Here is a 26,380-nt window from a genome sequence, read left to right on the forward strand (position 1 = left end):
ACACCGTGAAAATTAATATAGCGCACACTTTTTACACTTGTATTGTAGTTTAAAATTGGAGAAACAGAAACACATACTGTTCCCACAGTGAAATAAGACAATAAAAACACTGACAGTTCTATGGATTCATATATGAATTTTGCCCTTTAAAGGTTTTTCCTGTGTTAAAAAACCTGTAAACATACTGGCAAAAAAAAACTTAATTGATCAATTAAGCCCCGCCCTCCTTAGTTACTGTTGCTACATCTGTAAAGCTTTCATTCTGGCACTGCAGTTTGCAGTGATGACAGTGGCAAATTTAACATTGATCATTTTTGAAACACCATGTGGATTTTGTTGAGTGAAAGGACGATGTAGGTAGCTAATGTAAGCTAATGCTAAAACCCCTCGAGTCACCTGTGATGTCCATCTCCAGCTGACTTCTTAATGTTTCCGTCTGACACTTTTTAAAACAAGAACTCTGTTAAAAGGTATGAAATATGTAGACTTACTGAACACGTAACATGATATAACGTTAATGCTAAAAGACTTTTTTTAAAACTTTATCCTAGCAAACACTGGCCGAATAGAGAAATATGACACGTATATGATAGACAATAGCCTGACCAGCTGGACTGCAAGTGCCCAAGGAGGTGAGCTAAGCTAACTTGAGTTAATCTTAAAGGAGAGCAATTTAGAGAGAGATGGCTGCTGTGTGACAGAGCTGCAGCCCCAAAAAGCAACAATTAAATGGCACTGTACATGAATGTTTGTAGGCGATGGTATCACTGAGATGCCAAATTGTAGCACTCCTGAGTAGCTTTATAGAGACGATGCCATAAGCCTGGGCGTGACTGCATGCTGTCCCACTGTTACAGAGACTGACACTGGTAGGATCTTCAGTGGAAGGTCATTCAGGACACCAATGTGTGGAAACAGCCGCTCAGTGAAAGTGTCTGTGAAGGTGTGTATGAGAGTGTTAGTATCAGGATCACAGAATGACAGTTTTCCTTTGTCGAAATCCAGATGGACTCTGATCCTGTTGAGTTTCTTCACGGGGAGAACTTCCTGTGGAAGTGGTGGGGATGCCGCTATGTATTGTCCATCACGGAAAGAAATTTCCCAGTACCCGGACAGTAATTTTCCCTTTTTGTGAGCAGATTTCATCATCACACCTAAGGCCCAGGATTTGTCATCACTGACCTCAGCATCCCAGGTGTGAGTCCCAGAGTTAAATCCCTCAGAGCCCAGAACACAGGGGTGATAATCAAACCTCTCTGGGGTTTCAGGAATCTCCTGTGCCTCTACATGTCTCACGCTGGTCAGATCTTCAGACAGGAGGAGTTCTGGATGAGCAGAGTTTGGATCCAGAATCACAGGAGTAAAGGAGACCATCTCTTTCATCTTGCTCCAGATGTTGAAGCTCAGGTTGCCCAGATGTTTGGCCTCATCTATCAGAGCTCCTGAGACCAGCTGTGGATCATCCAGCAGGGGGCGCCGCTGGACTCTTTTCACTGCAGCCTCGTAGTTCTGCAGGAATGAGACGTCTTCAGCTCTCATCTCCTCCTCTGTGGCTCTGATTGTGTCTGAAAGAGCTGCTATCTCTCTGTTCAGACCCTCAATCTGCTTTTTCATCATGTGACTCTTCTGCTCCTCTTCCTCCCTCAGAGCAGCGATCCTGGCATCCTCTTCCTCTCGTAGAAACTGATAAAACTTCTCAAACTGCTCCTGAATCTGCCTCTCTGTGTGTCGAGCCTGGACTTTAATGTGTCCCGCTGTTTGATCACAGTTTCCTTTAACTTGCTCAAACAGCTTCAGTTTCTCTTGTAAGGGCTTCATATATTCCCAGAGCTCCTCTCTGTGATCCTCTGCAGCTTCATCGATGGGTCTGAATCTGTGGTTGTTGTGTGTTTTCGAGTCTCTGCAGACGACACACACCGGCCGCTGATGGTCCAGACAGAAGAGTTTGAGTTTCTCGGAGTGCAGACTGCAGAGAGACTCTGAACTTCTTTGATCTCTGTCCAGTAAGAAGGCCTCACACACGTTCTTTAGTATCAAGTTACACGGTGGATCACGCAACAAGGGCATTTTCTTACAAACTGGGCACTTGTGTATTAGTTTCTCTGTCCACCAGGTCTGCAGACAGTCTTTACAGAAGCTGTGGCTGCAGGACAGAAAAACAGGATCTTTAAAGATGTCATGGCAGACAGGACAGGAGAGATGACTTTCTAAGATTCCTCTCTTAGAAAACATTTTTCTTTGAGATACGCTAGAAAGACAGCAGGCAGACAGGGACGCTGATCAGTCAAGAAAGTTTTACTTTCACTTTGACTCGTAGCTCCTCTAAAACTCCTGTTTCTGATGTGGAATCAGCAGCGAGTGGAGCACCCAGCATTTCCTCCTCTCTGTAGCCTTCGTGGAGTTCGGTCTGGCTGGTGAATACTGACAACACCCAGCACAAAGTGCAGCGGCGCCGACTCATTCAATCATTTGATGCCCAAATCTGTGGAGCGAGGCACCCACAAAATGCACACCCGTCCGCACACAACCACGCCTCATGTGAACACGTGTTATGTAAACGTGTGATGCCAAAATCATCTGACTGAGCCCAACCAACCCAAAAGAATAACACCTGACACTCACTCAGGTGCCCTAACGTTGACCTGGGTGGTTCTAGAGGAGGGAAGAGATGTCAGGGCAGATGTGTGTGTGTCTGTCACATAACAAACACTTACGATTAACAGTGCCGCTCTGGCTTGTAACAGAAATGTAAAATGTCTGCCGTGCTGTGAGGGCAAACATGATTTTGCACTAAATCGTAGTCTACCGAAGGTCAGATAGGTGAAGTTCTGAGCCTTGGCTCTGTGAGATGGGTCAGATATGGACATACGTGAAAAGTCAGAGGAGCGTGCGTACAAAAAAATTCACTTACTCTTTGGAGGGTCTACAGCAGTGGTACCCAACCTTTTTTCCATGGAGCCCCCCCGCTTGTGTCTAAGGAGAGCTGAGCTGCCCCCAGCCTGAACACAGACTTTTGTATAAATTGCAGGTTCATACAGGTGCTGGAAAACCTTGAAAACACTTGAATTTTAATGTTTTCAAGATCTGAAAAGTGCTTGAACCTGCCTGAAATTGTAATCACATTACTTTCATAATAAATTGCTGCTTGACTGAATTAGTTAGTTAACTTTTTAGATAAACAAATAAAGTAAGTCAAATATTTTCTGAGCCACATTCTATGGGAAGTTAATAATTAATTATTAGTCGATTAATTGCCAATTAGAAGTTTAACTGATTAAACATGTATTAAGTGATAATTATGTGCCTCATTTGACATAGTTTTGTCTAGTGGAGCCATTTATTGGATAAAGAAACTTTACATTTAAAATAAGAAAAAAAGAGGGGAAAAAGAGAAAAAGACATATGAGACAATTTTAGATTAAACTTTCTGTCACAAAACATAATTTTGGTTGATAACAGCACAATAACATCTGATTTAATGTTATGAAGAGGTGAAATAATCATTTTGTAAATAAATAAGTCATTTATCACAGCTGAAACTTGAAAATGCATGAAAAGAGCTTGAATTTGATTTTGGAAAAGGTGTGTGAACCCTGAAATTGTGATTTTAGTTGACATGTGAAAATCTGATTTTGAGGACCTCAGAAGAGACAAAGTCTTGTTGATTTCTGGCACCTGGACCCCAGGTTGGAAACAAATGGTCTACAGGACAGGGGATGTCGCACACTGTACAGATTGTGATTGTGTTTGTGTTTGGTTATAGTGGAAAGAAAAACTCCCTTCTGATCAGTCCTTTGTACTCTGCTGTAAAAACAGTCTACAAGTGAAGACAGCCTGTTTATTCACTTGAATCATACATCATGTAGTGATAACTTCTGATTTTCAATTTTACAACAGGCGAGGTGGTAATTCTAATTTATTGAACAAAAAGTCACAAAACTATTGGATTAATCCTGGAATACTTTCTGCCAGTTTAGCCTTGTTTGGTCCTACCTGGTTCTGTTAAGCCCAGCTTTGTTTGGCAGATATTAGTCTCATTCTGGATCTGCCTTCCCCTTTATGACTCTGTCCTGTTTGGCTCATATTAAGCCCAGTTCAGCCCTGCCTGGCTCTGTTTAATTCTGTGTGGCTCTGCCTGGATCCCTTTATCCCTCTTTTGGACCCACCTTGGTCAGTCAGCCCTTTTGGTCTTTGCCCTTTCTGGCTGTATTTAGCACCATTTGGTCTGGCTTTGTTCAGCCCAGTTTGGCCCTGCCTGGCTCTGTTCAGTCCAGTTTGGCCCTTTCTGGCTCTGTGGTCTACATTCTTCTGAGCCTCACGCTAAAAAGCTGCAGAATGAGGAGGAGGAGGAGGAATCCCTGATGTTCCCATTGGCCGAGGAGTTTCTCAGGCTCACTCTGATTGGCTGGCAGAACATGAGTAGGGAATCCCTCAGGACTCTCTCTGTCTTTGTCTCAGATTAAAAACACAAACAGTCCAGTCAGGCCTCACTGCTCCAGGTAGTTCTCCAGTCTGCTGAAGACCAGGACTGAATTCACAGCCTGGTTCTGCTGTTCTGCTGCAGAAAGCGACAGTACAGCCGCTGTTTCTAAGACCATAAATCTCCCTGATTACTGCCAGCCCGCTGCTACATGATCTACAGCTGTAACATAGGAGGTACTTGTAATATTTAGCAAAGCAGGGTGAATTCACAGCTCAGCTGGGTGAGAAAGAGAAACAGAGGTGAATGAGGGAGCTGCTGTTTCACCCGGAGGCAGAAAGCGTTGGGAAACTTATCAGTTTCCCTTCAGGGGCTTGTTGGAGCAAAATCAGGAGGTGAAGAAACCTGCTGAGTTCAAGCTGCAGAGGGTGGAGAAGGAGAGCTGGCAAAAGCACAAATCGGGAGGGAAGAGTGGAGGAAAAAATAAAACTGAAAAGAAGAAGCATAAGTCCACAGCTGAAGAGGAGAAAGGTGAGTTCATAAAAATATAAAAAAGGGAAAGAAAAGGGACAGAAAGTGAATTAGAAAAGAGAAAAAAAAAGACTTCTTGCTGTGAGAGTGAAGAACTTTTAAGCGTTTGTCCGCAGGAATGACATGAAAGTCTAGACGGTTAAATTGCAGTGGGCTGTGGAGAGCCGGCGGAGCAGAGCGGCGGCAGGAGCGACGGTGGGCGGGGAGAGAGGAAGTGCGGTCGACAGGAGAGGAATTTAAAGTCCCATTGTTCTGGAAGGGCAGAGGCAGAGAGGAGCTGAGGAGCCGAGGAGCTGAACCACAAACGGACGCTAAACAACATGGACGTGAGCTCAGCCATGGAGAAGGTAGGACAGACACATTTACATCTTAACAGCTGAGGCTCTTATTTATAGGTACTTAACAGATTCTAACAATAATGAGGAGGTCAAGGGTCAAGAGGTCCTGATGTAAATCCTCTGTTGACTGAGCAGGAGAAACTCTTTCTCTTGGAATAAGGAGACTTTATTACCATTCAGAATATAGTGTATATGCAAAAGGTGGTTTACCTACAAACACACACACACAAATTCTCACACTTCTCTTCTGTTTTCATGAAGTTTGCTTGATAATTAGACTGAATGGGCATTTTGCCATAAAAATCACACATTTGCCAACCAACATCATTTTCACCGTTGTTAGAGGCAGCAAAACTCAACTATTTTTTGTCTATTTTGCGCAATATTTCTATTTAGAAGCTATATTTCCATACACTGATTTACAACAACCTCTTCAGCTATGCATGGATGTATTTTAAGACCTAGATGTTGTACTCAAAGGGCTGCCCCAGACTAATGATTTGCTAGTGAACCAGTAGTTGTCATTCAAACCAATTGTCAACTAGTCCTCATACATTTATTATATTAATTTAATGATTTTACTATTTAAATATATATTTTTGGGGGGCATGAAGCGAGCCACCTGTCGAATGCTAATGGCATAAAGGGTAACACCTCTGAAGGTCTCGTTGAGTCTGGTTGTTTAAAACACAGGAATAAATAACTTCCAACTTCACAAAAAGAGATACTTTCAGACTTATCAACACAATGAATGATGCATATTTAAGTCGCTGGTGGCCTGGTAGCTCAGTTGGTAGAGTGTTCACCTTGTGCACTGAGGCTGTGAGTCCTCTGCAGCTGCCCTGGGTTAGACTCCCACTCACGGCTCCTTGCTGCATGTCATTTTGCCCACTCTCTCTTCACTCCCTTTCCCGTCAGATCTTCAGATGCCCTATAAAATTAAAGACATAAAAGCCCAAAAGAAAACAAAGTTACAAATTCGCTCCCCACCATTTCACCCCTGTCAAAGCCTGAACCTGCCATGTCTTCATCAACCCCGGCGTCAGAGTCCAGTCTGACCCACTTTGATGTAAAAAGTCACCTCAGGTGCTGTATTCCCTGGCTGTCTCACAGACTGTATCCCATAGGACTGCTAACAGAGTTAACTGGTTAATGCAATAAAGTCCATTTTGCAACAATCCCCCGGGGCGAACAGGTGACAAGGTGCAGCTCCCAAGTGGAATTTGAGGTGTTTCTTTTTTTCTGTAACTAACGAATGAATGAAAACGGAGTCAACTAAGGTCCTTGGCACCAACTAACTGTTAAGTCAACTATTAGCGGACAGCCTTAGCAATCATTTACTGAATGAAAATTGCTTTTTGAAAACCTTCATGGATCATAGTTGGAGGTGTCCCGTTAACATATCGTCTGGTGGTGTATTCGGAAAGTGCCTTTTGGGCTGCAGGGGATGTTTTTGTTGCGATACTGTGAGTGTTCACAGGGACAAATGGACAGGAAGCCAGAGTGGGAAAGTCCAGGCATTTGAGATTATCCCGCTTTGGTATTGTGGCGTATTTCTGAGTGAAACAGGATAAACAGGGGCAGGCGAGACATAATATTGGGAGGAATTCAATTTGAGCATGAATAGTGGGTGTGTTATAACCCTTAATGTGCACATGAAGTCATGAGCAGATAAGGTTTAATTATTTTATTTTAGCACGGCAGAAAAACAAAGGACGTGTTTCAGCCTTTATTGAATAACCTTGAGGAAAGCTTTGGGGTGAAACGCAGCCGTTGTTTTGGTGCCATGCTACAATAAAAAAATTAAATCTTATCAGTGACTGCTGATGACTTCATCTGCACATTCTTTCACAGTCTTTTGAATTGGCACCCGTCATATCCTAAAGACACTTGTCATGATATTGTTGCCATGTCTGTATCTGTAGTCTCATATATTAAGCTCTAAGAAAAAGGCATCACTGATGATGGACTTTAATTCAGACGTCTCAAAGCATAAAAAGTTTATTTTTGGAGTAATTTGGCAAATTTTCCACAATAACATTCAGATGGTTTCAGGGAAAACTAGACTTCTTCTCCTCCTCTTGCCTCTGTTTTCAATCATGGGTTGACTTTTGAGACTCATTCCCAACACTAAGTAAAGTTTTTGATGACCTGGAAATTGGACTCAACTGTATGGGTGTAAATCACAACTGTCATCACGGTACAAAATTATATCAATTCCTTGGACAACGATATTAAATTTGATGTGTTCACAAAGTCCGCAACAATGCAATTTTGAGTCAATTAAGGGTCTTTGATCAATATCAGATCATATCAGTCACATTTCTGTCAATTCATCAAAAGCCACTCAATCTTATGACTGAACTCTTCCAGATGTTGTGACACAGACATGCCACAGGAATTTCAAAATAAAGCTGTATCTTAACGCTGATGAGATAGATCGATATTTTCACTTTGTATCGATCATACTGGATCATTAAATGTTTAGTCAGTATAGATCGATCTACTCAGGAATCAGTGATCTTTGTCTACCCCAGTTTAAACCAGATGAACTTAGAGTTACACACATTATTGCTGTTTTTTTCCACCAGTAGTCATTCAGCGTATTTAAATTCAAAATATTCAGTTTGTTCCTCAAGGGTCTATTTGAGACCCAAATACACAAACAGTTGATTCACACACATAAAAACTATCTACAAATCCAAATATGATCATGTAAGGAAAGAGTTACAGTCTGTAATTGCCTCTCTGCATAGTTTGCAGTTTGCCTTTGCTGGGACTTAAATTATATAACCATGTACAGAGGATTCACAGTAAATTATACATGCATACTGAATGTGATGTAGTACACAACACTGGATCACGAGTTCTGTCTCGGATGCCATACGTTATCTCCTCCACAGTCTTTATTGAAACGAGGTGGGTCCGAGGTTCGTTTAGCCGCACTGATACGTCGGTTTCTCTCAACGCAGAGCAACAAGAATGTTCTTCTGACAAAACTCCAGAAGACCGTCGAATTCTCTGGCAGAAACTGATGGACTACATTCATCAAAATACTCCTCTCGATCCAAAGAACTCTGTGGGAGAAAATGCATCTCAGCTGCCAAATTAATCTCCACAGCTGAAGTGTTTTTAAAGTGTTGTGGAAAAATTCCCTGTTTTTCACATGCGGTAAAGATATATGACCAAACACAATGGTGAAGAAGCAAAGATTTCTTCTCAGGAACCAAATGAGTAAGTTGAAATTGATGACTATTTGTTAGAGCAAATTCGACCATATAAATTCTGCTAAAAAGGAAAACTCTCCACCTTCCACCTATCGTTTTATCACCCAGGCCCAGCCATAACTCAAAAAATCATCATGAAAATGTGCCACTTCATTAAGTACACCTTGCTAGTATTGGTTTAGACCGCCTTTTGCCTTCAGAACTGCCTCAGTTCTTCATGGCATGATTCAACAAGGTGCTTGGTCCATATTGACATGATAGCATCACACAGTTGCTGGAGATTTGTCCGCTGCACATCCATGATGCAAATCTCCCGTTACACCACATCCCAAAGGTTCTCTATTGCAGCGTTCCCTAATCCTGCTCATCAGGGACCCCTGTCCTGCATGTTTTAGATGTTTCCCTGCTCCAACACACCTGATTCAAATGATCAGGTTGTTGTCAGGCTTCTGCAGAGGCTTGATGATGAGCTGGTCATTTGAATCAGGTGTGTTGGAGCAGGGAAACATCTAAAACATGCAGGACAAGGGTCCCTGAGGACCAGGCTTGGGGAACACTGCTCTATTGGACTGGGATCTGGTGACTGTGGAGGCCACTGGAGTACAGTTAACTCATTGTCCCGTTCAAGAAACCAGTTTGAGATGATTTGAGCTTTGTGACATGGTGCGTTATCCTGCTGGAAGTATCCATCAGAAGATGGGTACACTGTGGTCATAAAGGGATGTACGTGGTCAGCAACAATAGTCAGGAAAGCTATGGAGTTTAAACAATGCTGGTTGGTAATAACGGGCCCAGAGTGTACCAAGAAAATATCACCCACACCATTACACCACCAGCAGCCTGAACTGTTGATACAAGGCAGGATGGCTCCATGCATTCATGTTGTTTACACCAAATTCTGATCCTATCATCTGAATGTTGCAGCAGAAATTGAGACTCATCAGACCAGGCAACATTTTTCCAATCTTCTGTTGTCCAATTTTGGTGAGCCCATGTGAACTGTAGCCTCAGTTTCCTGTTCTTACCTGACAGCAGTGACTCCCGGTGTGGTCTTCTGCTGTTGTAGCCCATCTGCTTCAAGGTTCGACATGTTGTGCGTTCAGAGATGGTCTTCTGCATACCTTGGTTGTAACGAGTGGTTATTTGAGTTACTGTTTCCAGTCTGTTCACTCTCCTCTGACCTCTGGCATCAACAAGGCATTCTCGCCCAGAGAACTGCCACTCACTAAATATTTTCTCTTTTTCAGACTATTCACTGTAAACCCTAGAGATGGTTGCGCGTGAAAATCCCAGTAGATCAGCAGTTTCTGAAATACTCAGACTCTGACACCAACAACGATGCCATGTTCAAAGTCCCTTAAAACATCTTTATTCTCCATTCTGTTGCTCGGTCTGAACTTCAGCAGGTCGTCTTTGCCATGTCTGCATGCCTAAATGCACTGAGTTGCTGCAATGTGATTGATTGATTAGATATTTGTGTTAATGAGCAGTTTACCCGAAAGGTCAAAGTTTAACATCATAATGTTCAGTCCTCTGTCCTCTGTACAAATAGTCTTGAATGAAAGCTGCACACACACTGTGTTCTACAGTTAAAGATATTTTTCAGTTCATTTGGATGAATCTCTCTGGCTTGTTCCACTCCATTTCAAACAGCTGGAGTTTTCTAATTCAGTCAGTGAAGGTAATCCATGACCACGAGGACCTGATCCCCCCGCTGGGTCCGTCCTGGCAGCTGTGTACGGTTTGTCTCCCGCAGATCCGTCCCGTAGCTGTCCGTCCAGAGGTCACATCAGTCTGAGGCAGATAACCTGACGGATCAGTGTCACCTGTCAGGGGTTTGATCCCTCCCTCCTCTCGCTCAAGCCCCCCCCCCGTCTATACCCCCAGCTGGAAAAACTGCCATCACCAGGATGGAAATAACCCCCAACACACACACACACACACACACACACACACACACACACACACACACACACACACACACACACAAACATAAGGTTTCAGGATTATGGGGACGTATCTCTGTAACCAAAATACAAAACAAAAACTCACAGCTTAAATAAAGTTGAATAGAGCAGCAACTAACAATTATTCATCATCACTGATTAAACTACTGATTACGTTATTGATTAATTGTGTTGTTTGAAATTGAAAATGTCGGCAACCGTTTCCTGAAGCTCCCGTTTTGTTCAACCAACATAAATATAAAAAATACTGAACTCAGTATCACATAAGACCAGTAATGACAAGTAACTAAGTACATTTACTCAAGTACTGTATCTCATATTTAAATACATATAAAATACAATTTAAAAAAGTTACTATAATCTCTGCTCTCCCATCCAGAGACACGTCACTCCTTACTGTAAACTGTCTGATTTTATTGTAAGTGGAGAACAACAGGAAATATCCAGGATGCCATGTGACAGAGTTCTGAAGTGAAGGATGTTAACTGCAGCAGGTCGACTCGCCTCTTTGACCTCCAGCTGCTTATCTGACATCGTTTCCTGCAGTTTCCCCTTCACATAGCCGACATGTTTAGAATAACTCAGCGAGCCTCAGTCTGATCCAACTACGACATACTCGCCTTATCGGACTGCTAAATATAGAGCTGCCACACTTTTCCCTCTTTCTGAAAAAATGCATTTCTCGTTTGTACCGTTTGGCTCGACCTCCTGTTCAGAGCGACTAATAACACTGTAGTGTTCAGGATTTCTGGATAAAATATCCCCATCAGGTCAACTGAAGACTGTCAGTGATCACCTGATAACAGATGGGCGACGCAGAATGAGTTTGTGCTCAACTGAAACGCTTCAAAACATTTATTTCAGCTCTCAGAATCCAGTTAATTTACTGTTGAAGAATCCAAGACAGAGGCCAGTGGTTTTTAAACGTGAGGCTGGTTAAAGATGTTGCATTTATAAGCATTGGTTCCCAACCTGGGGTCCGAGCACCGCTCAGGGGTTGCACCAGAAATCACAGGGGACCCCCAAGACTTTGTCTGTTCTGAGGTTTCAAAATCAGATTTGCACAAGTTAGCTAAAAACACAGTTTCATAACACAAGTTCACACTTCCAAAATCAAATTCAAGCACTTTTTAAGCATTTTCAGTCTTTTCCAGCACCTTACAGCTGTGATAAATGACATATTTATACACAAAATGATTATTTCACCTCTTCATCACATTAAATCAGATGTTATTGTGCTGTTATCAACCAAAATTATGTTTTGTGACAGAAAGTTTAATGTCAAAATGTGTCACCTGTCTGTAAGTAGACTTAGTTACACATTTAGTGCATTTTTCTTCATTGAAAATGCTTACAATTCATTAATTGATGAATCATTAATAATAAGAAGAAATAAAACACATTTGTCCCTTGTTTTCTTTTTCTTCTTTTTTTTCTTATTTTAAGTTTAATTTTAAGTTTCTTTATCCAGTGAACGGCTCCACCAGACAAAACAATGTCAAATGAGGCACAACTAACGACATTTCTAGACTATTGATTAATTATAAATTAATAGACGTTTTATCAGTTAAATTCTTATTTACAGCTGACTTTGATCTTTGTCTGTCGCTCAAGACAAACAGGGCAGAGCCAGTTATTCCAAACACATGTTTCTCTCGATTTAGAAAGACTTTGATGTCATCAGGTTGTTTTTCTAACCACGTATTTACTGCCACAGTTGTGTTGAGACAGATCTGTGGGTTCATCTTGTTCAAAGACGGTGTACACTGACAGACACTGGCTTGTTAAGGAGGTGTCTGTAATGCAACGTCCTTGGTTTGTGTCCATCTTGGGAGTTTTGTTGCACATCATTCCCACCGCTCCCTCTCCTCTTGTTTCCTGTTATCTCCTTACGTATCCATCAAAGACATAAAATCCCCAAAAAAGGAACTTCAGAAACCAATTATGTGACATCACTTTCTGCATCATATGCAGCTGTGTCATGGCTGGTTGCAGGTTGAGTACAATGTTTACAGTCATTCATGTTTGGAGGAACTTTGAGTCACGTCTGCTCCTGCTGTGACTCACAAGCTCCTCCCACCAGAATCACAGCCAGGACACTATTAAGAAAAACTGCTGAAAAACTGGATTTTGTTGGGTGTGTATTCCCTGTGTTATTGACAGGAAGAAGGAAAGTGCACTAAAACATTAAAAGATGTCAAGCTCATCAGGAACAGTAGAGTTTTAGCGGGCCGTTGCTTCTTTAAACTGATTTCAGAAAGGTGTTTTTAACCGTTAACGGGTGTGAGCTCAGTAACATAATGATGAAAACACACACTCAGTGTCGGTGAGTGTATTCCAGAGGGACGATATGAAGTCAGCTGTCTCTGCTCCGGCCGTCATCGCTGTGACCTTTTCAACACGGGCCGATCAACAGCCTCTTCACTGTCACACACACACCCAGTCTCTCTTCACACCTCTAAACACACTTGTCTGTCCTCTGTGACGGCTAATGACTGCTTTACTCTTATTCTCTCCGATGGGCCATGCTCGCGCTCCCGCTGAGAATTTAGCACATTAGTAGCATAAGAAATGTGAGCAACAACGCAGCAGTGTGTAGTGAAACATGGACACCTCTGTCACAAATGTGAAACACAAGAGCTCCTGTGTGGTGAATGGATTAAACTCTGTCTTCATCTACTCTAACATAAGCTGCAAACATTGCCATGTCTGGCTAACTGAGACTAGCTTACTAGCTGCAGTAACTTTACCTCCAGACAAACTTGTCTGACAAACTTGACATCTGCGTTATGCAGGGGTTTGATGAGGAGGACGTGAGCGGATACTGAGTCAAAGTAGGTTGACAACAAAGCATCTCTGTTTGGCTCGCTATCGCAGGTCTAAGCCGAGTTAGCTTAGCCCTTATCCCGTCTGTCTTCCACAGTCGAGGTCTGGCTCATCTGGCTGGGTGACCGTCTCAAAGTCCGCTGCACAAACCTAGTCCCTGCACTTCCTTTTCCCACATTAATGAGAGTATTCCTGTCATTTATCATGTAGATACACCTGCCGTATTTCACCATCTGACGAACGTTTGCTGAGATGTAAGCTAGCTTTAGCATCAGTCTTAGCATTAATATTATATCATGCACACAACTGTCAGGTAACTTTACAATTATACTTTCACAGTGTTCTTATTTTAAAACATGTCAAACAGAAACATTAGCATTAGCTAACATTAGCTCAGCTGGAGACAGACTTCTTGGCCGACTCAAGGAGTTAGCATTAGTTTACATCAGCCAGCTACACTTATGAAATCTGCTTGTGAGTCAGTATTTTAGCCGACAAAATCCACCGTCGTCAGCTAGAAATGAGAAGCTGCTTTGGTTTCCATCTCTGAGGATTCAAAGACCTCGTGTTTCAACAATTGCTCCCAATTTCAATGTTAAATCTGTTAACATTATCACTGTAAACTGCATTAAATGCAGTGCGAGAATTAGCAACAGTAAGTAAGGAGGGCGGGGCTTAGCAAAGGGTCAGTTAAGATAACACTAAGTAAGAATGTTAACTTAATATGCTGAATCGAAAAATAAGTGGATTCCACATTAACACACAACAAAGACAACTAGCATTTTTGCTAGCCAGAGAGGTTAGAAAATCACATGATACAAAGAACACACTGAATTGGCCAAAAACCTGGTCTGAATGCTAACATTCTGCAATCCTCAAGTAGTCTTGCCTGCCACTACAGGACTAGGCTGCAGACACACAGACTGAAGTCTGCCGAATGGCCCATTGGCCCCGTCCTGCTGCTCTCTCCCTGCTTTTGAACTGCTCTGATCAATGATTGATCACACCTGAGCACACCTGCTGCCAATCAGCCACTGCAGCAGCAGTGTGGGACAGGAGGTGCAGTATCCAAGCCACAGACACCACAGCAACAAACACACACACAGAATGCTGTGGCACATTACATCATTTGTTTCGATCCCTTAGCTCCAGACCAGGAAAATATTAATATTTCTTAAAAGTGGCTAATTTAGCTTAGCACAAAGACAGGAAACAGGGAAACAGTTCCAAAGGTCCAAAGGTAACAAAATCCATCTTCCAGCAACTTAAAAGCTCACTAACTGACATATTATTCTTGTTTGTTTAATGCCATCCAAAAATGTAAGTAAAAAACAAACAAACGACCATTTCTTGGTGATGATGCATTGCCATGTAACTAGCAGAGCCTCCAGGAAGTTACTGGTGGCTGTAGCTTCACATTTAGCATATAGATATGAGTGCTATCAATCACGTTTTTTAACTCTCAGCTAGAAAACATGAATAAGCGTGTTGCTCCCATACTCAAACTGCTGTCCATAAAGACATGGTTTTCCAATGTAGGTGTCATTTAGTTTGACACCTATGTAGTGTCCCCACCAACCCTGACTTCAGTTGACTGATATGGTGTTGTTATGTTTTGTCATCTGAGCTGTTATGTCCCCAACATTTTTCAAAACAAAGTGATGCCCTTGTTTCCTAGTTTGGTGTGAAGAAACTTGACTGGTCTGCACAGAGACCTGACCTCAACCCCATCCAGCAACTCAGGGATGAACTGGTACTCTGTCCGCGAGCCAGACCTCATCGCCCAGGGTCGGCGTTGGGGCTTCACTAATGCTGCTGTGGCCGAACAGCACCAAATCCCTGCAGTCAGGCTCAACATTTTGGAAGAGCTTGTCTCTCTATTTATACAGTATATTACGTGTATGAATGCGTCCCTGAGGTGAGACGGGCTTGTTAATACCCGCTGACGGACGGACAGGGGGGACAGTCCGTCTCTCTGTAAGACAAATAGGAGCAAGTTGATTTAGCAGAGCAGTCATCAGGTTTCCTGCCAGAGGCTTTAAAAACAGAAACAGTCAGTAATCCCTTGGTGTTGTTTCCTGCACCCAAACACAAACACACACACACACAGAGACTGTAAAAACTTCATATAACCAAAAACAAATCACTCTCAACTTGGCTCGGTGGCCTCTGTTTGAGACATTTCTGCCAGGAAACCTTTGAAATACAAGTTGTGAAACATTTCACTTAGGTTTAAGCAAAGAAAATGATGATAGTTTGGGTTAAAATAAGTACACTATACACTGTAAGTCACGTGATTTGTTGAAATTACCTGAAAATAAGAATTGCATTTATATCTTCAGAGGGTGCAGGTCCTCTTCCGTGGGTACAGTGCTGTACTGCCATGTTTTTACAATAGTCTAGAAACCAAACAAACTCTCAAGGCTCTAGATACGGCCTTTTGCATTTTTCACCAGTTTCACAGCCAGCGTAGTTTCTCTCACATGTTCGGAAGGGGAAGGTGAGCCCAGGTGTTTGCAACCTTACCGCTAGAGGCTGCTAAATTCTACGCACTGGTCGTTTGACTTAACGTTATATAACTTAAAAAACTACAGATAACATTGACTTTTGGTTTCATACAGGATACAAACTCTGGCCTCCTGGGTGAAAGCTCTTTATTCTACGTCATCTGAAGTGGAGGTGTTTCCACTGAAGCAACTTGAAACCCCGGCGTGCCTCATACAGACACTCAAAGGTACCTCGTGTGTCTGTGGGAGACGCTGAGGGGAACAGGATGCTTACATCTTCCTGGAGCTGTTGACCAAATCTCAGTTTTCAGGAGTGGATGAAGTTTGCTCAGTTATCATCACATGAACCAAGTTGAATCTTTGATCAGTAGGGTTGAAATTGGTTAATTGGAGCAAAAAACAGAAAGAGCAAAAAACAGAGAGACGAGGTTGAGCAAGGACAGGAAGAGAAAACAAAGAGAGGAGTGAATAAAAAAAGAGTGAGACCACTGAAACGGATAAGAGGAGAAAAACTAAACATTTAAAGAGCAGAGGAGGAGGAGATGAAAAATTGAGTGCTCCAACGACAGATAAGAGTGTTTGTCAGTACTGATGATGATGATATCACTGGGTGGACCAATGAGATCATCTACCCTGCAGCCTCTGTGTGTGTGTGTGTGTGTGTGTGTATGTGTGTGTGTGTGTGTGTGTGTGTGTGGCGTTCACTCCCTTCTCTTCCTCCCACACTCACACAAGTTCAAAACAACAACTCTTCTTTATCATCCAACACTTCCTCACATGTCTGAATGATCATCGTCACTTCAGGCTTCTCTGTTAACTCATTTTCACACAGACATCTAATTGTTTTTTCAGGTCAGATCACTGAAAATTTGTTTTTGTCAAGAAAACTGTTGCCTGGCTCACGTCTTTGAAGTTAAAGTTGGGGTTAAAGTGTTTTAGTTGACTCAAAGTCCATCTACAAGATTTTTCCAGAGCTTTCGCCCACATCTCGTCAGTAGACGAAGTTGTTTGAAAACTGAAAGTTGATAAGTCGACATCGAGTTAAGATTATGTTAAAAGTCAATGATAAACTTTCACGCTAAGTGCTTTGACTCATGTTTGAACCAGGGTTTAACTTACTCAAATGCAAGACCTGCCCTGAAAAACTCTAAATTCTTAAATTCTTATATTCTTAAATTCTTAAAATCTTAAATTATTGTCTTTATCGCATTTGGAAAATTACAACATTTCAAGCCAACCGACTCCTTATTGGGTAGAAAGGAATCAAACAGACTCAGGTGTGCGTCAGTGAAGCCAGAAAATGGCGCAAGTAATTTAATCAGACTTTGCAAAATATTTTGTTGCAGAAAGTTGTTGAAGTAGTGACGAGTGCTAGATTGCTAATTTTGACTGTTTTGTTCTCTTGTGTCTCCTCTCAGATGTCTGTAAAGCAGAGTGCAGGACGTGCAGCCGTGTGTCTCGTATGTGACGGGAGCTGCTCTGGATTTCAGCCACATTCTTGGAGGTACAACCACAGGTTTTCTTATATTACTATCTCTATTTTCTGTGAAAACAAATGAAAAGAAAAACAATGAAAGGAATGAAAACAGAAAAAAGGGAAGTGCTGGATGCAGTCTCAATGGTTTTTCCACTCCTCCCTCTCTACTCTCACTGCTCTTAAAGCAACATGTTAGTGGTTTTTCATATTTTAGACAATTGACTGAAGGCTCTGACTGTAGATGAGATGGTAGACGACTGTCAAGCAGCACTGCACTCACAGACTTACAAACTACAACCACAAGTCCAAAAAAGTTGTGATGTTGTGCAAACAAAAATAAAATCAGAATGCAATGATTTGCAAAAACTTTTTGACCTATATTCAGTCGAATACAGTGCAAAAACAAGATATTTGATTAACTTTTTTTTCATCAGTATGCACTCATTCTGAGTTCAGTGCCTGTAACGTGTTTGTTACAGTTGAAGTTGAGAAAGTTGAGACAGGAGCATGTTTACCACTGTGGATCATCACCTTTTCTTTTAACACTCAGTAAGCATTTGGGAACTGGGGACATTAATTGTTGAAGTTTTCAAAGTGACATTCGTTGCAATTCTTGCTTCAGGTGCTCAACAGTCCGGGGTCTCTGTTGTCCTATTTTGTGCTTCATAATGCACCACACATATACAATAGGAGACGGGTCTGGACTGCATGCAGATCAGTCCAGTACCTGAACTCTTTTACTACGAAGCCACGCTGTTGGAACACGTGCACGAGACAAGGCCATGCATGAGCATGGACGTCTCCGAAAAAGCCATCATCTGGATGGCAGCATATGTTGCTCCAAAACCTGTGTGTACCTTTCAGCATTAAAAAAAAAGTATTTGCAAAACACTGTATTCTGATTTAATTTACATTTTACACAAGGTCCTAACTTTTTTGGAATTTGGGTTGGACATGGAAAGAAAAAAACAGGCGACCCTGCGAATACAACTTCAGTTTTGAAGATGGGAAGCCAGTGAAGGATCATGTTCTTGTTACTGCAGTAGCGACTCCCACTGGTTGGTTGTGGTAACCGTATCTAGAAGCTTTTGACTGAGCTGATTTTACCCTTTAAGAGAAGATCATCCTTTATACCATAGGGAGGTTTGCAGGGATATCAACTTCATAACCATGTACACAGCTGAGCCGCTGAATGTTTGCATGTACTGCTAACTTGAGCAATGTGGCACCACTGTTCACACTGATGCATCATCTATATGACAGCGTGAACTTTAGCAGTGTTGGGTAGACGATTGAAATTTGGGGGTAGCCAAAGTTGGCATGATGGTCCTCAAAACTCTCTACAAGCTGGTCATGTGATGTAAATTTGTATCATGTCTCATTGTTCCATCCCTTCTCCTTTCGACCTCTCCACTGTGCAGGAAAGCCTGTGTGTCCTGCGGCTGCAGCACGGTCGACCACGCTCCCGGCGGTGAGGTCGAAGACGACCAGCGAATGGGACGCCTGCTCGCAGACTCCCCCTGCTCCCATCTGACGGCGAAGGTTAAAGGAGGCGGCGGCCTTCGCATGTACAAGAGGAACCGCATGATCGTGACCAATCCGGTGGTGTCCCGCAAAGACCCCACCTTCAACACCACGACGTACGACTGGGCGCCGCCCGGCCTCAATCAGACACTGGTGAGGATCAGTGTGAAGTACAGGAGGTTGGTTGTTCGTATGGTCTGTGTCGGCTTGTAAAGTCACATTTTACTCACCAGCTCTGATCTGATGACACTGTCGGATACAGATTTAGCAAAAATGTGGAAAGAGAACTGAAAATCTGTACTTAAGTACAAGTACTGTTACATTACTAAAATATTACTCAATTACAAGGAAAAGTACTGGTGTTAGAAAAATACTTGAGCAAAAGTACTAAGTTTTTAACTACTCTACTCTAACTACTCAGAGTATTAATTACTTTGGTCCCACAATTTCATGGTAAATAGGTGGTAATTACCGAGTAATATTTTTGAAATTTCTTTGAAATTACCCCCTGATTACCCCCAAATTCAGCAAGTACCCTTTTCATGTAGTGGGTGGTAATCACCAAGTAACATATTACATTTTCAGTTAAAGAAAGTTCAAATATATGAAATGGTAATTACCACCCACTTTCATAAAACAACATTTGCGAATTATCACATACTTACCATGAAATTTTGGGGTAATTTGCAGGTAAATTCAGAGAAATGGACATTAATTCAACTTGTACTCAGTTATAATTTTGAATTTAACTAAGTAGGGTACATGGTGTAATAAATACTTAAGCATAAGTGAAAGTACAGACTTGAAAATTTACTCATATAAGTTCAAATACCCAAAAAGACTACAGTAACATGAGTATTTGTAATTAGTTACTTCCACCCCTGACATTTAGCGAAAATGTGCAAAGCAATCACATAAAATAAATCAGGTTGTTAACAAATTCTCAAATTAAACATGTGATCCAAACATTTGATTTGTCAGTGAAAATACAAGAAAATGTACAAAACTAGTAACAGTGTTTGTTTACATTAAAACACCTGCACATGTAAATAGATTTTAATGGAAGCAACATGTTGAATGTTTTCTTTTTTCATGTTGTTAGTTGTCTGTACGTCTAATTCATCTAAAATGCATGTCTGATGAATTCATTTTGCATTAAGAATGATATTTTCATAACTTTAGGTTGGACACCTGATTTACCTTTTGGGCTTCAGTCTAAAGAAAATGAATTAACCCAAAACTAACAGTTAGACTTTATTCAAACCAAATCAGTGTTGCAGTGATTCGTGTGGGATATTAGGGGGTGTTACTTTGTGCGTTTAACAAACCAAAACAACCATGAAATAATGTTTTATTTCTCTGATTCACTGGATTTCTCACTCGTCTCCACCTTTGCCTGATCTTTGTCTGACAAACCAAAAGAAGCTTCTCGGTTTTGTTATTCTGCTGCATAAACTGCAGATAGAAGCATCAACTGCCCAGGACTTTTTATTGGTATTCTGGTTTCCGACCAATCAATAACTGGTACCAATTTAAGACCAGTCCTCTGCACGCATCTGAAGTTTTTGGCTACCTTTGTTTTTGGACTCCTGTCCCATGAACACAGGCTCATCAACAACAAACGTGAGTGCTGTTTTTTCGCTCTCACTGCTGTAGAAGAAAACTTATGATGAACTAAAATATAGATTCTGTTGTCGAGATGAAAAACTAAACTAGTCTGACGTCGTAAAGGTTCTGTGTATAGAACAGTCTGCACCGTCTGGTTTCCATTAAAAACAGACCAAGTATGTTTCAGGTTTCACAGCCTACAATTATGAGGATGACGGTGATTATTGAGCAGCACAGAGCGGCGGGGGGAGTCACGGGGGACATGACTGTGGTAACTTGTAGAGACAGATCCGGATCCAACACTGGGACAGCTCTCCAGATCCCCAGATCATGTTGTTTGTGTTCTGCCGTGAACTGAAACGCTGCAGCACGTAGAGTCTGCAGCTCTCGGCTGTTAGTCACTGTGTTACTGTGGTGACAACACACAGATGTGTCACTGACAACACCTGGACAGTGTGATGACAACTGAAACACAGACGTCCCTATGTGATCCAGACATGTTAGCGAGTCTTACGCAAGTTTCTGAAGTCACTGAAGTCTGCTTTATTTAAATTTGTAAGATGGCTGTGGTGAATCACAGAGGTTTGTGGTGGATATGAACCCGTTTTATAGACGTGAAGAGATTCTTCAAACAACATATATTTTATTACTGTGCTAAAAGTTTTTATATTGGTTCAGCTGCATGAGCTTAAGGTTGATCTTTAGTCTTCAGAAAGAAAAATATAAAGAATTTCTCATCAGTCAAATGAGCAAAGTTTTGGACCGATTTAAATTCTGCATTTGTACCTTTAGAATGAAACTCACACTAGTGGTGGAAAGTGATTAAGTGTATTTACCTCTAGTAAAATGTATTTTTCCCCTCTACAGTTATTATCTGGAGAGGACCATGTGATCACTTGTGTGTGTGTGTGTGTGTGTGTGCGTGTGTGTGTGTGTGTGTGTGTGTGTGTGTGTGCAATCACCAGACCTGATGCTTTTGGGTTTGGGGCCATAACTCAAGAATTAATCTGCTAAATATAAGAAAGTTTCACACACTAATAGGATACTACTGCTGGAGAGTAACTACTTACATCAAGCTAGTTACATGTAATTAATTGCAAAATAAATTTATTTGTAATCTATGACATTACTGAAAAAAATATGTAATTAAATTGCAATTACTAATGCAAATGTTGGTGATTACAAAGAAGGTTACATCCAGACTTTCTTTCTGGGTTGCCTGGACTGTGGACTGACAACTGTGGTTATTTTTTACATTTAAAACAAATGATAAAGTTAAAACATGACACATTGTTCTCAGCAGTATATAAAGTAAAAAAAAAAAAAAAAGCTTTATACTTCTGCGACTTGACTAAAACTAAAAACCATCTTCAACCAAGTTTCACTAAGATCATCAGATAAAATCGTCATTTTCTGACCTGCAGTTCCAGCCGGCACCATTCATCGCATTACGTTAAAACTGCAGCAGATTTTCTTTGTCTAGATCTGCAGGTCTAAACTTCTCTAATAAATTTTGTATCCTGTAGGTGGTGCAGGTGTAGAACTGATCTGATAATAACCAAACCGCTCTCCATCGTGATGAATCTGCATCCAGATAAATGTGAAAAAGTGAATTTGTCACCTGGTTTTCAATGGACTACAGTCAGTTAGATGGCTCAAATCTCAGCTTCACACCTGAACACAGCTGATGAACATTTGAACTGCTGAAAAAAAGTAAGTTACTTTGCAAGTAAAATGTCTCTGACCCCCCTTCAGGCCATGCAGTACATGGAGCTCCTCCCCGAGAGTCAACGTCCCGTCTCGGGGACAGAAGGAGCGTTGGAGCGTCGCAGGCAGCTCTTCAGTCAGCTCCCCATCTACGATCAGGACCCCATGAAGTGTCAGAGCCTGGCCAGTGAGGACGAGGTACAGGCAGCCACACAGCCAACATGCTAATATTAGCTTGTTATGGCTCACTGATGACCAGTATCACTTTAATAAATGTATATGGCTGGAAAACAGCTTTTTAGGTCTAGTGAAACAATATTTTCTTGCTTTCCTGTTGCAGATTTCCTCCATGCTGCTGTTTGTGAAGCACTACAAACAGGAGGTGCTGGGAGTCGGGGAGGTGGCCTTACCTGGTGAGGGCGGAGCTCTGAGGGAAGCAGCCATTCAGAGGACAGCGAAGGAGGCCAAGGACCGCAGCAACAGCAACAAGAAGGATGCTCTGGACCACGGCGCGACTAATCCCAGCGCCGCCTCGGCTGCTGGTTCCACCAACGGAACGGACGACGGCACTAAGACTGATTATGTAAGTGAATGACGCATCTGACATCTTAAAAGTTTTGATCCTGGTAATAATGTTTGCCAAGAAACCTCACTCGTGGTTTGGCAAAGACCAGACAGGAAACATCAGCTGATGTGTTTTGACTCCAGTTATTCTGGTTCAGGTATTTAGTAGATTGTCTCTCTCATTAAAAATCTGTAGGCTTCTGTGGCATTGTGAAAAGATTCTCCAAACCCCTTAAATAAATAATTTAGATTATTTGAAGTGGGGTTGTATGAGGTGCTTATCTATACTCAGTGTATTGGCTAAAGCAGACGGCAGTGTAGGAAGCTAAGTGATGTACTACTGGGGACAGGCTCAGCAGAAAAATTTCATTTTAGTTATCTAAAAACATCTAAATCAGTTTAATTGTACGCTGTATTTAGAATATTTTCACCACTTTACTTTGCCCTTTTCAGATGAGAAACTGTCAAAATATAAGCCAAATATCGTTCTCTCCAAACCGACTCCATTGGCAAAATTCACAATTTAACCTTGCAGAACAAAGGGAACTTCTGGTCTACTGCTGCCTCGATCTGTTAGTTTGTTTGTTTTATTGTGGGACCACAAGCGTTTTCAAGAGTTTGTTACGACTACAATAACAAAAACAAACTATTAGATCAAGGCAGCATTCGACCAGCAACTCCTGTGTTCTGTGATGTAAAATGACTGATTTAGCCAATGGAGGTTGGTTGGTTTGGAGAGAGCGACATTAGGCTTGTATAATGATGATTTGCCAGCACAAAAGGCTGTGTGATGGCAAGATAAAGTGGTGAAAATATTCTAAATATAGCGTATGCTTAAACTGATACCATGTGCTGGTACTCCTCTCACTGAGGGCGTGTCAGCTAGCAACTACTGTAGGTAATATACTGACTATCTATAAGTACCTCATACAACCCCACTTCAGATAATCCGAACTATTCCTTTAAATGTTTAATAATTCTTCCCAGTTTAGGGATAATTTGCTCTTCTTCTTCTTTGTCCTCTCTCTGTCCTCTAGCAGTGTACTGGTTGCCAAGGTGAGGCTGCCAAGGAGAGTCCGGCTGTTTATGCTGAGCGTGCAGGTTACCATAGCGCCCTGTGGCATCCCACCTGCTTCACATGCTCAGAGTGCGGCCAGGGATTGGTGGACCTGGTCTACTTCTGGTCCAATCAGAAGCTGCTCTGCGGAAGACACTACTGTCAGTCGGTCTGGCCGCGATGCTCAGGCTGCGATGAGGTGAGACGACGTCACTTTGTAGTAAAACCCTCAGCATGTTAACACTGTCATTCTGAGCATTTTAGCATTACTGATGTTAGCGTTTAGCTCGAAGCACCGCTGTGTTTAACTACAGCCTCACAGAGGTGTTAGCATGGCTGTAGAGCAGAGGTGCCCAAATTCTTTCCTATGAAGGGCCAAAAATGTGTCTGGATGGAGGGCCACAGGCTGAAAATAAATGTTTATGTATATTATTATAATACTAATCTACCGAATATTGTAATGTACTTATGTACTACAAGCATTATAAATAAGTATGCTTATGTATCATTATTAATTTAATCATCTCCTCTCTTACCCTCCTGTTCTCCCTCCTCAGCTGATCTTCTGCAAATCTTTTCACACGTCAAAAGATGGACGGACGTGGCATCAGCAACATTACTGCTGCTGGAAGTGTGGACAAAACCTGGACACCCCCTGTCAGCACTGAGACACTCACACACAGTACAGTTTCAAGGAATTTTTAGCACTGCTTAAAACACAAAGTTACAAACAGTGAAGCAGTACTGAATAAAAATAAAAATGTGAGACGCGACAAAAAATGAGTAAAGTAAATCTAACATCCACCGTGTTTGCTCGGTTTGCTATTTTTATATTTAACAAAATAAATAGTTAAATAAAACTGAATAAGTAGGACTTAAAAACATTAAATTATATGTTTAGTTGACATTTAGTATTTAAATGACTCTCTTACAAAGAAAAAACGTCCAGTTGATATACTGATGTTTAAAAGTACTTAAGCCATCGAGCTGACAGTGAAGTACTCAAAGACTTGTTCAGTTGAGCCTACTGGTGTTTCAAGTGCTTAAGAAAATGTTTAGTTTAGACACAAAAGTGTTTAAAGTACTCGGAGAAACATCTGGTTGATTTATTAGCACTTAAAGTACCGACAGTGACCGGAGCCAGATGTGCTGGTTTCACACACAAACTGCAGCTTACAGGAACCAGACCTGAAACGTTAGGAAAGAAATGAGTTAATCAACAAATAAAATCTAAAATAAATGCATTAGTTAACACGGATTAAAAGGGTGAATGACTAATGTGACAAAACGATCTCAACCCAACGTCATCCTTGGCCCTTACTGGCAGGTTCCAGAGCTTTCAACCGGAACTGTAGATCATTCAATTCAAAGTCTCAATGTTTCTGAGCTCTGATAATTTTTATTTTCTCTCCCGTTTTGGCTCAAAAGTTTGACAACACAGTATCAACTCATGGTCCACTTACTACGGTAGCTTGGGAGCTTTCAGCAGTATCACACTGTCTTCGTCATCTGTAAGAGTTCACACATCTTCATCGTGAACATCGTCAGTTCTGCAACAACCAAACAAACTCCATCTGCTGAAGTCATGACTGAACCCTGAGTTTAGATTTTATTTAGTTCACAAGTGTCTCTGGGATTTATTTTGTCCTGGACAAACAGTTTTTCAGCTTTATGGACCACTTGAATAAAATACAGTATATCATCTTTTCTGGATTTAATTTGGGCTTTTGAAACTAGCATACATTAGCATAAATTCAAATACACATATCTTAATGACAGTTAAACTTTGAGGTCATGATATATATGGTACCTGAAAGATTGATAGACCAGAAAAGGTCAAGAAAACCTCATTTATTTTGAAAAGACACACTGCAAAACACTCTTTCTTGTAAATGTAGCCTTTGTTTCTATAAAATAGGTGAATTCATTACAATAAATACAAGTACAATAAATAAATATTTCAACATATTTTCTATTGAAATCAGCTTATCTTTGAATGATTAACTCAATGATGATTCATTTATCATTAATTCCTAACATGTCAGGTTAGAATCTGTGCAGATTTCAGGCAGAAATAATCTAATTATTTGACTTAAACCTCAGAGAACTGGACAGGCAGAAGGCTGGAAAATGCATATAACTATAATTAATATTACTCTGCTGGATTTTTTAAGATATTTTATTCTCTATAACAACCCACCACTGAAGTTGGGTCGTGTTTGTTTTACTTAACCATGAATGTCATTTTCTTCATTTTTCTCTCTTTCCTTAAATTCTGCTTGATGTGTGTTTACAGTCAAACTGTAGATCTATTTGCATTTAACCTTTTTCATGAGTTTGGATGTCTGCTGCTGCTAAATGCTGCTTTATGTTAAAGTTTTGTGTGTTTGCTCGCACCCCTCTGGCTGCAGTTTTGCAAAGTTAGCATATTTGCTTTGTGCTAAAACAAACCAGCCAGACATAAAATCTGCATTATAGAGAAGCTAATTAGCTTTACTTTTTACTCCACGAGATAAAGTTCATCATTACAATCAGCTAGCATAACATCAGCTAATATGAGCTCATGTTTTGTTATCTTGTAGTTACTTTTTGAATTGACTGCTGCTAGCAAAACGCTAATTCTTAAT

At 41.3% G+C, this 26,380-nt stretch overlaps 2 protein-coding genes across 2 annotated transcripts; one reads left to right on the top strand and one right to left on the bottom strand.

Moving 5' to 3' along the window:
• Positions 1–801: 801 nt before the first annotated feature.
• On the bottom strand, positions 802–2,232 carry LOC146332118 (nuclear factor 7, ovary-like). The gene has a single exon (XM_084743456.1). It carries the CDS (start codon positions 2,230–2,232, stop codon positions 802–804), a length of 1,431 nt encoding a protein of 476 aa, XP_084599582.1.
• A 2,134-nt stretch (positions 2,233–4,366) lies between these two features.
• lmcd1 (LIM and cysteine-rich domains 1) lies at positions 4,367–25,274 on the top strand. Its single transcript, XM_084745658.1, has 7 exons — positions 4,367–5,298; positions 17,235–17,320; positions 18,715–18,970; positions 22,181–22,330; positions 22,473–22,715; positions 23,734–23,952; positions 24,311–25,274. The coding sequence occupies exons 1-7, from the start codon at positions 5,272–5,274 to the stop codon at positions 24,419–24,421; spliced, it is 1,092 nt and encodes a 363-aa protein (XP_084601784.1). The 5' UTR covers positions 4,367–5,271; the 3' UTR covers positions 24,422–25,274.
• The last annotated feature ends 1,106 nt before the right edge of the window (positions 25,275–26,380 follow it).

This window comes from Lutjanus erythropterus, chromosome 2 (genome assembly GCF_056507025.1).
Source record: "Lutjanus erythropterus isolate fLutEry1 chromosome 2, fLutEry1.hap2, whole genome shotgun sequence".
NCBI classification, from domain to species: Eukaryota; Metazoa; Chordata; class Actinopteri; order Lutjaniformes; family Lutjanidae; genus Lutjanus; species Lutjanus erythropterus.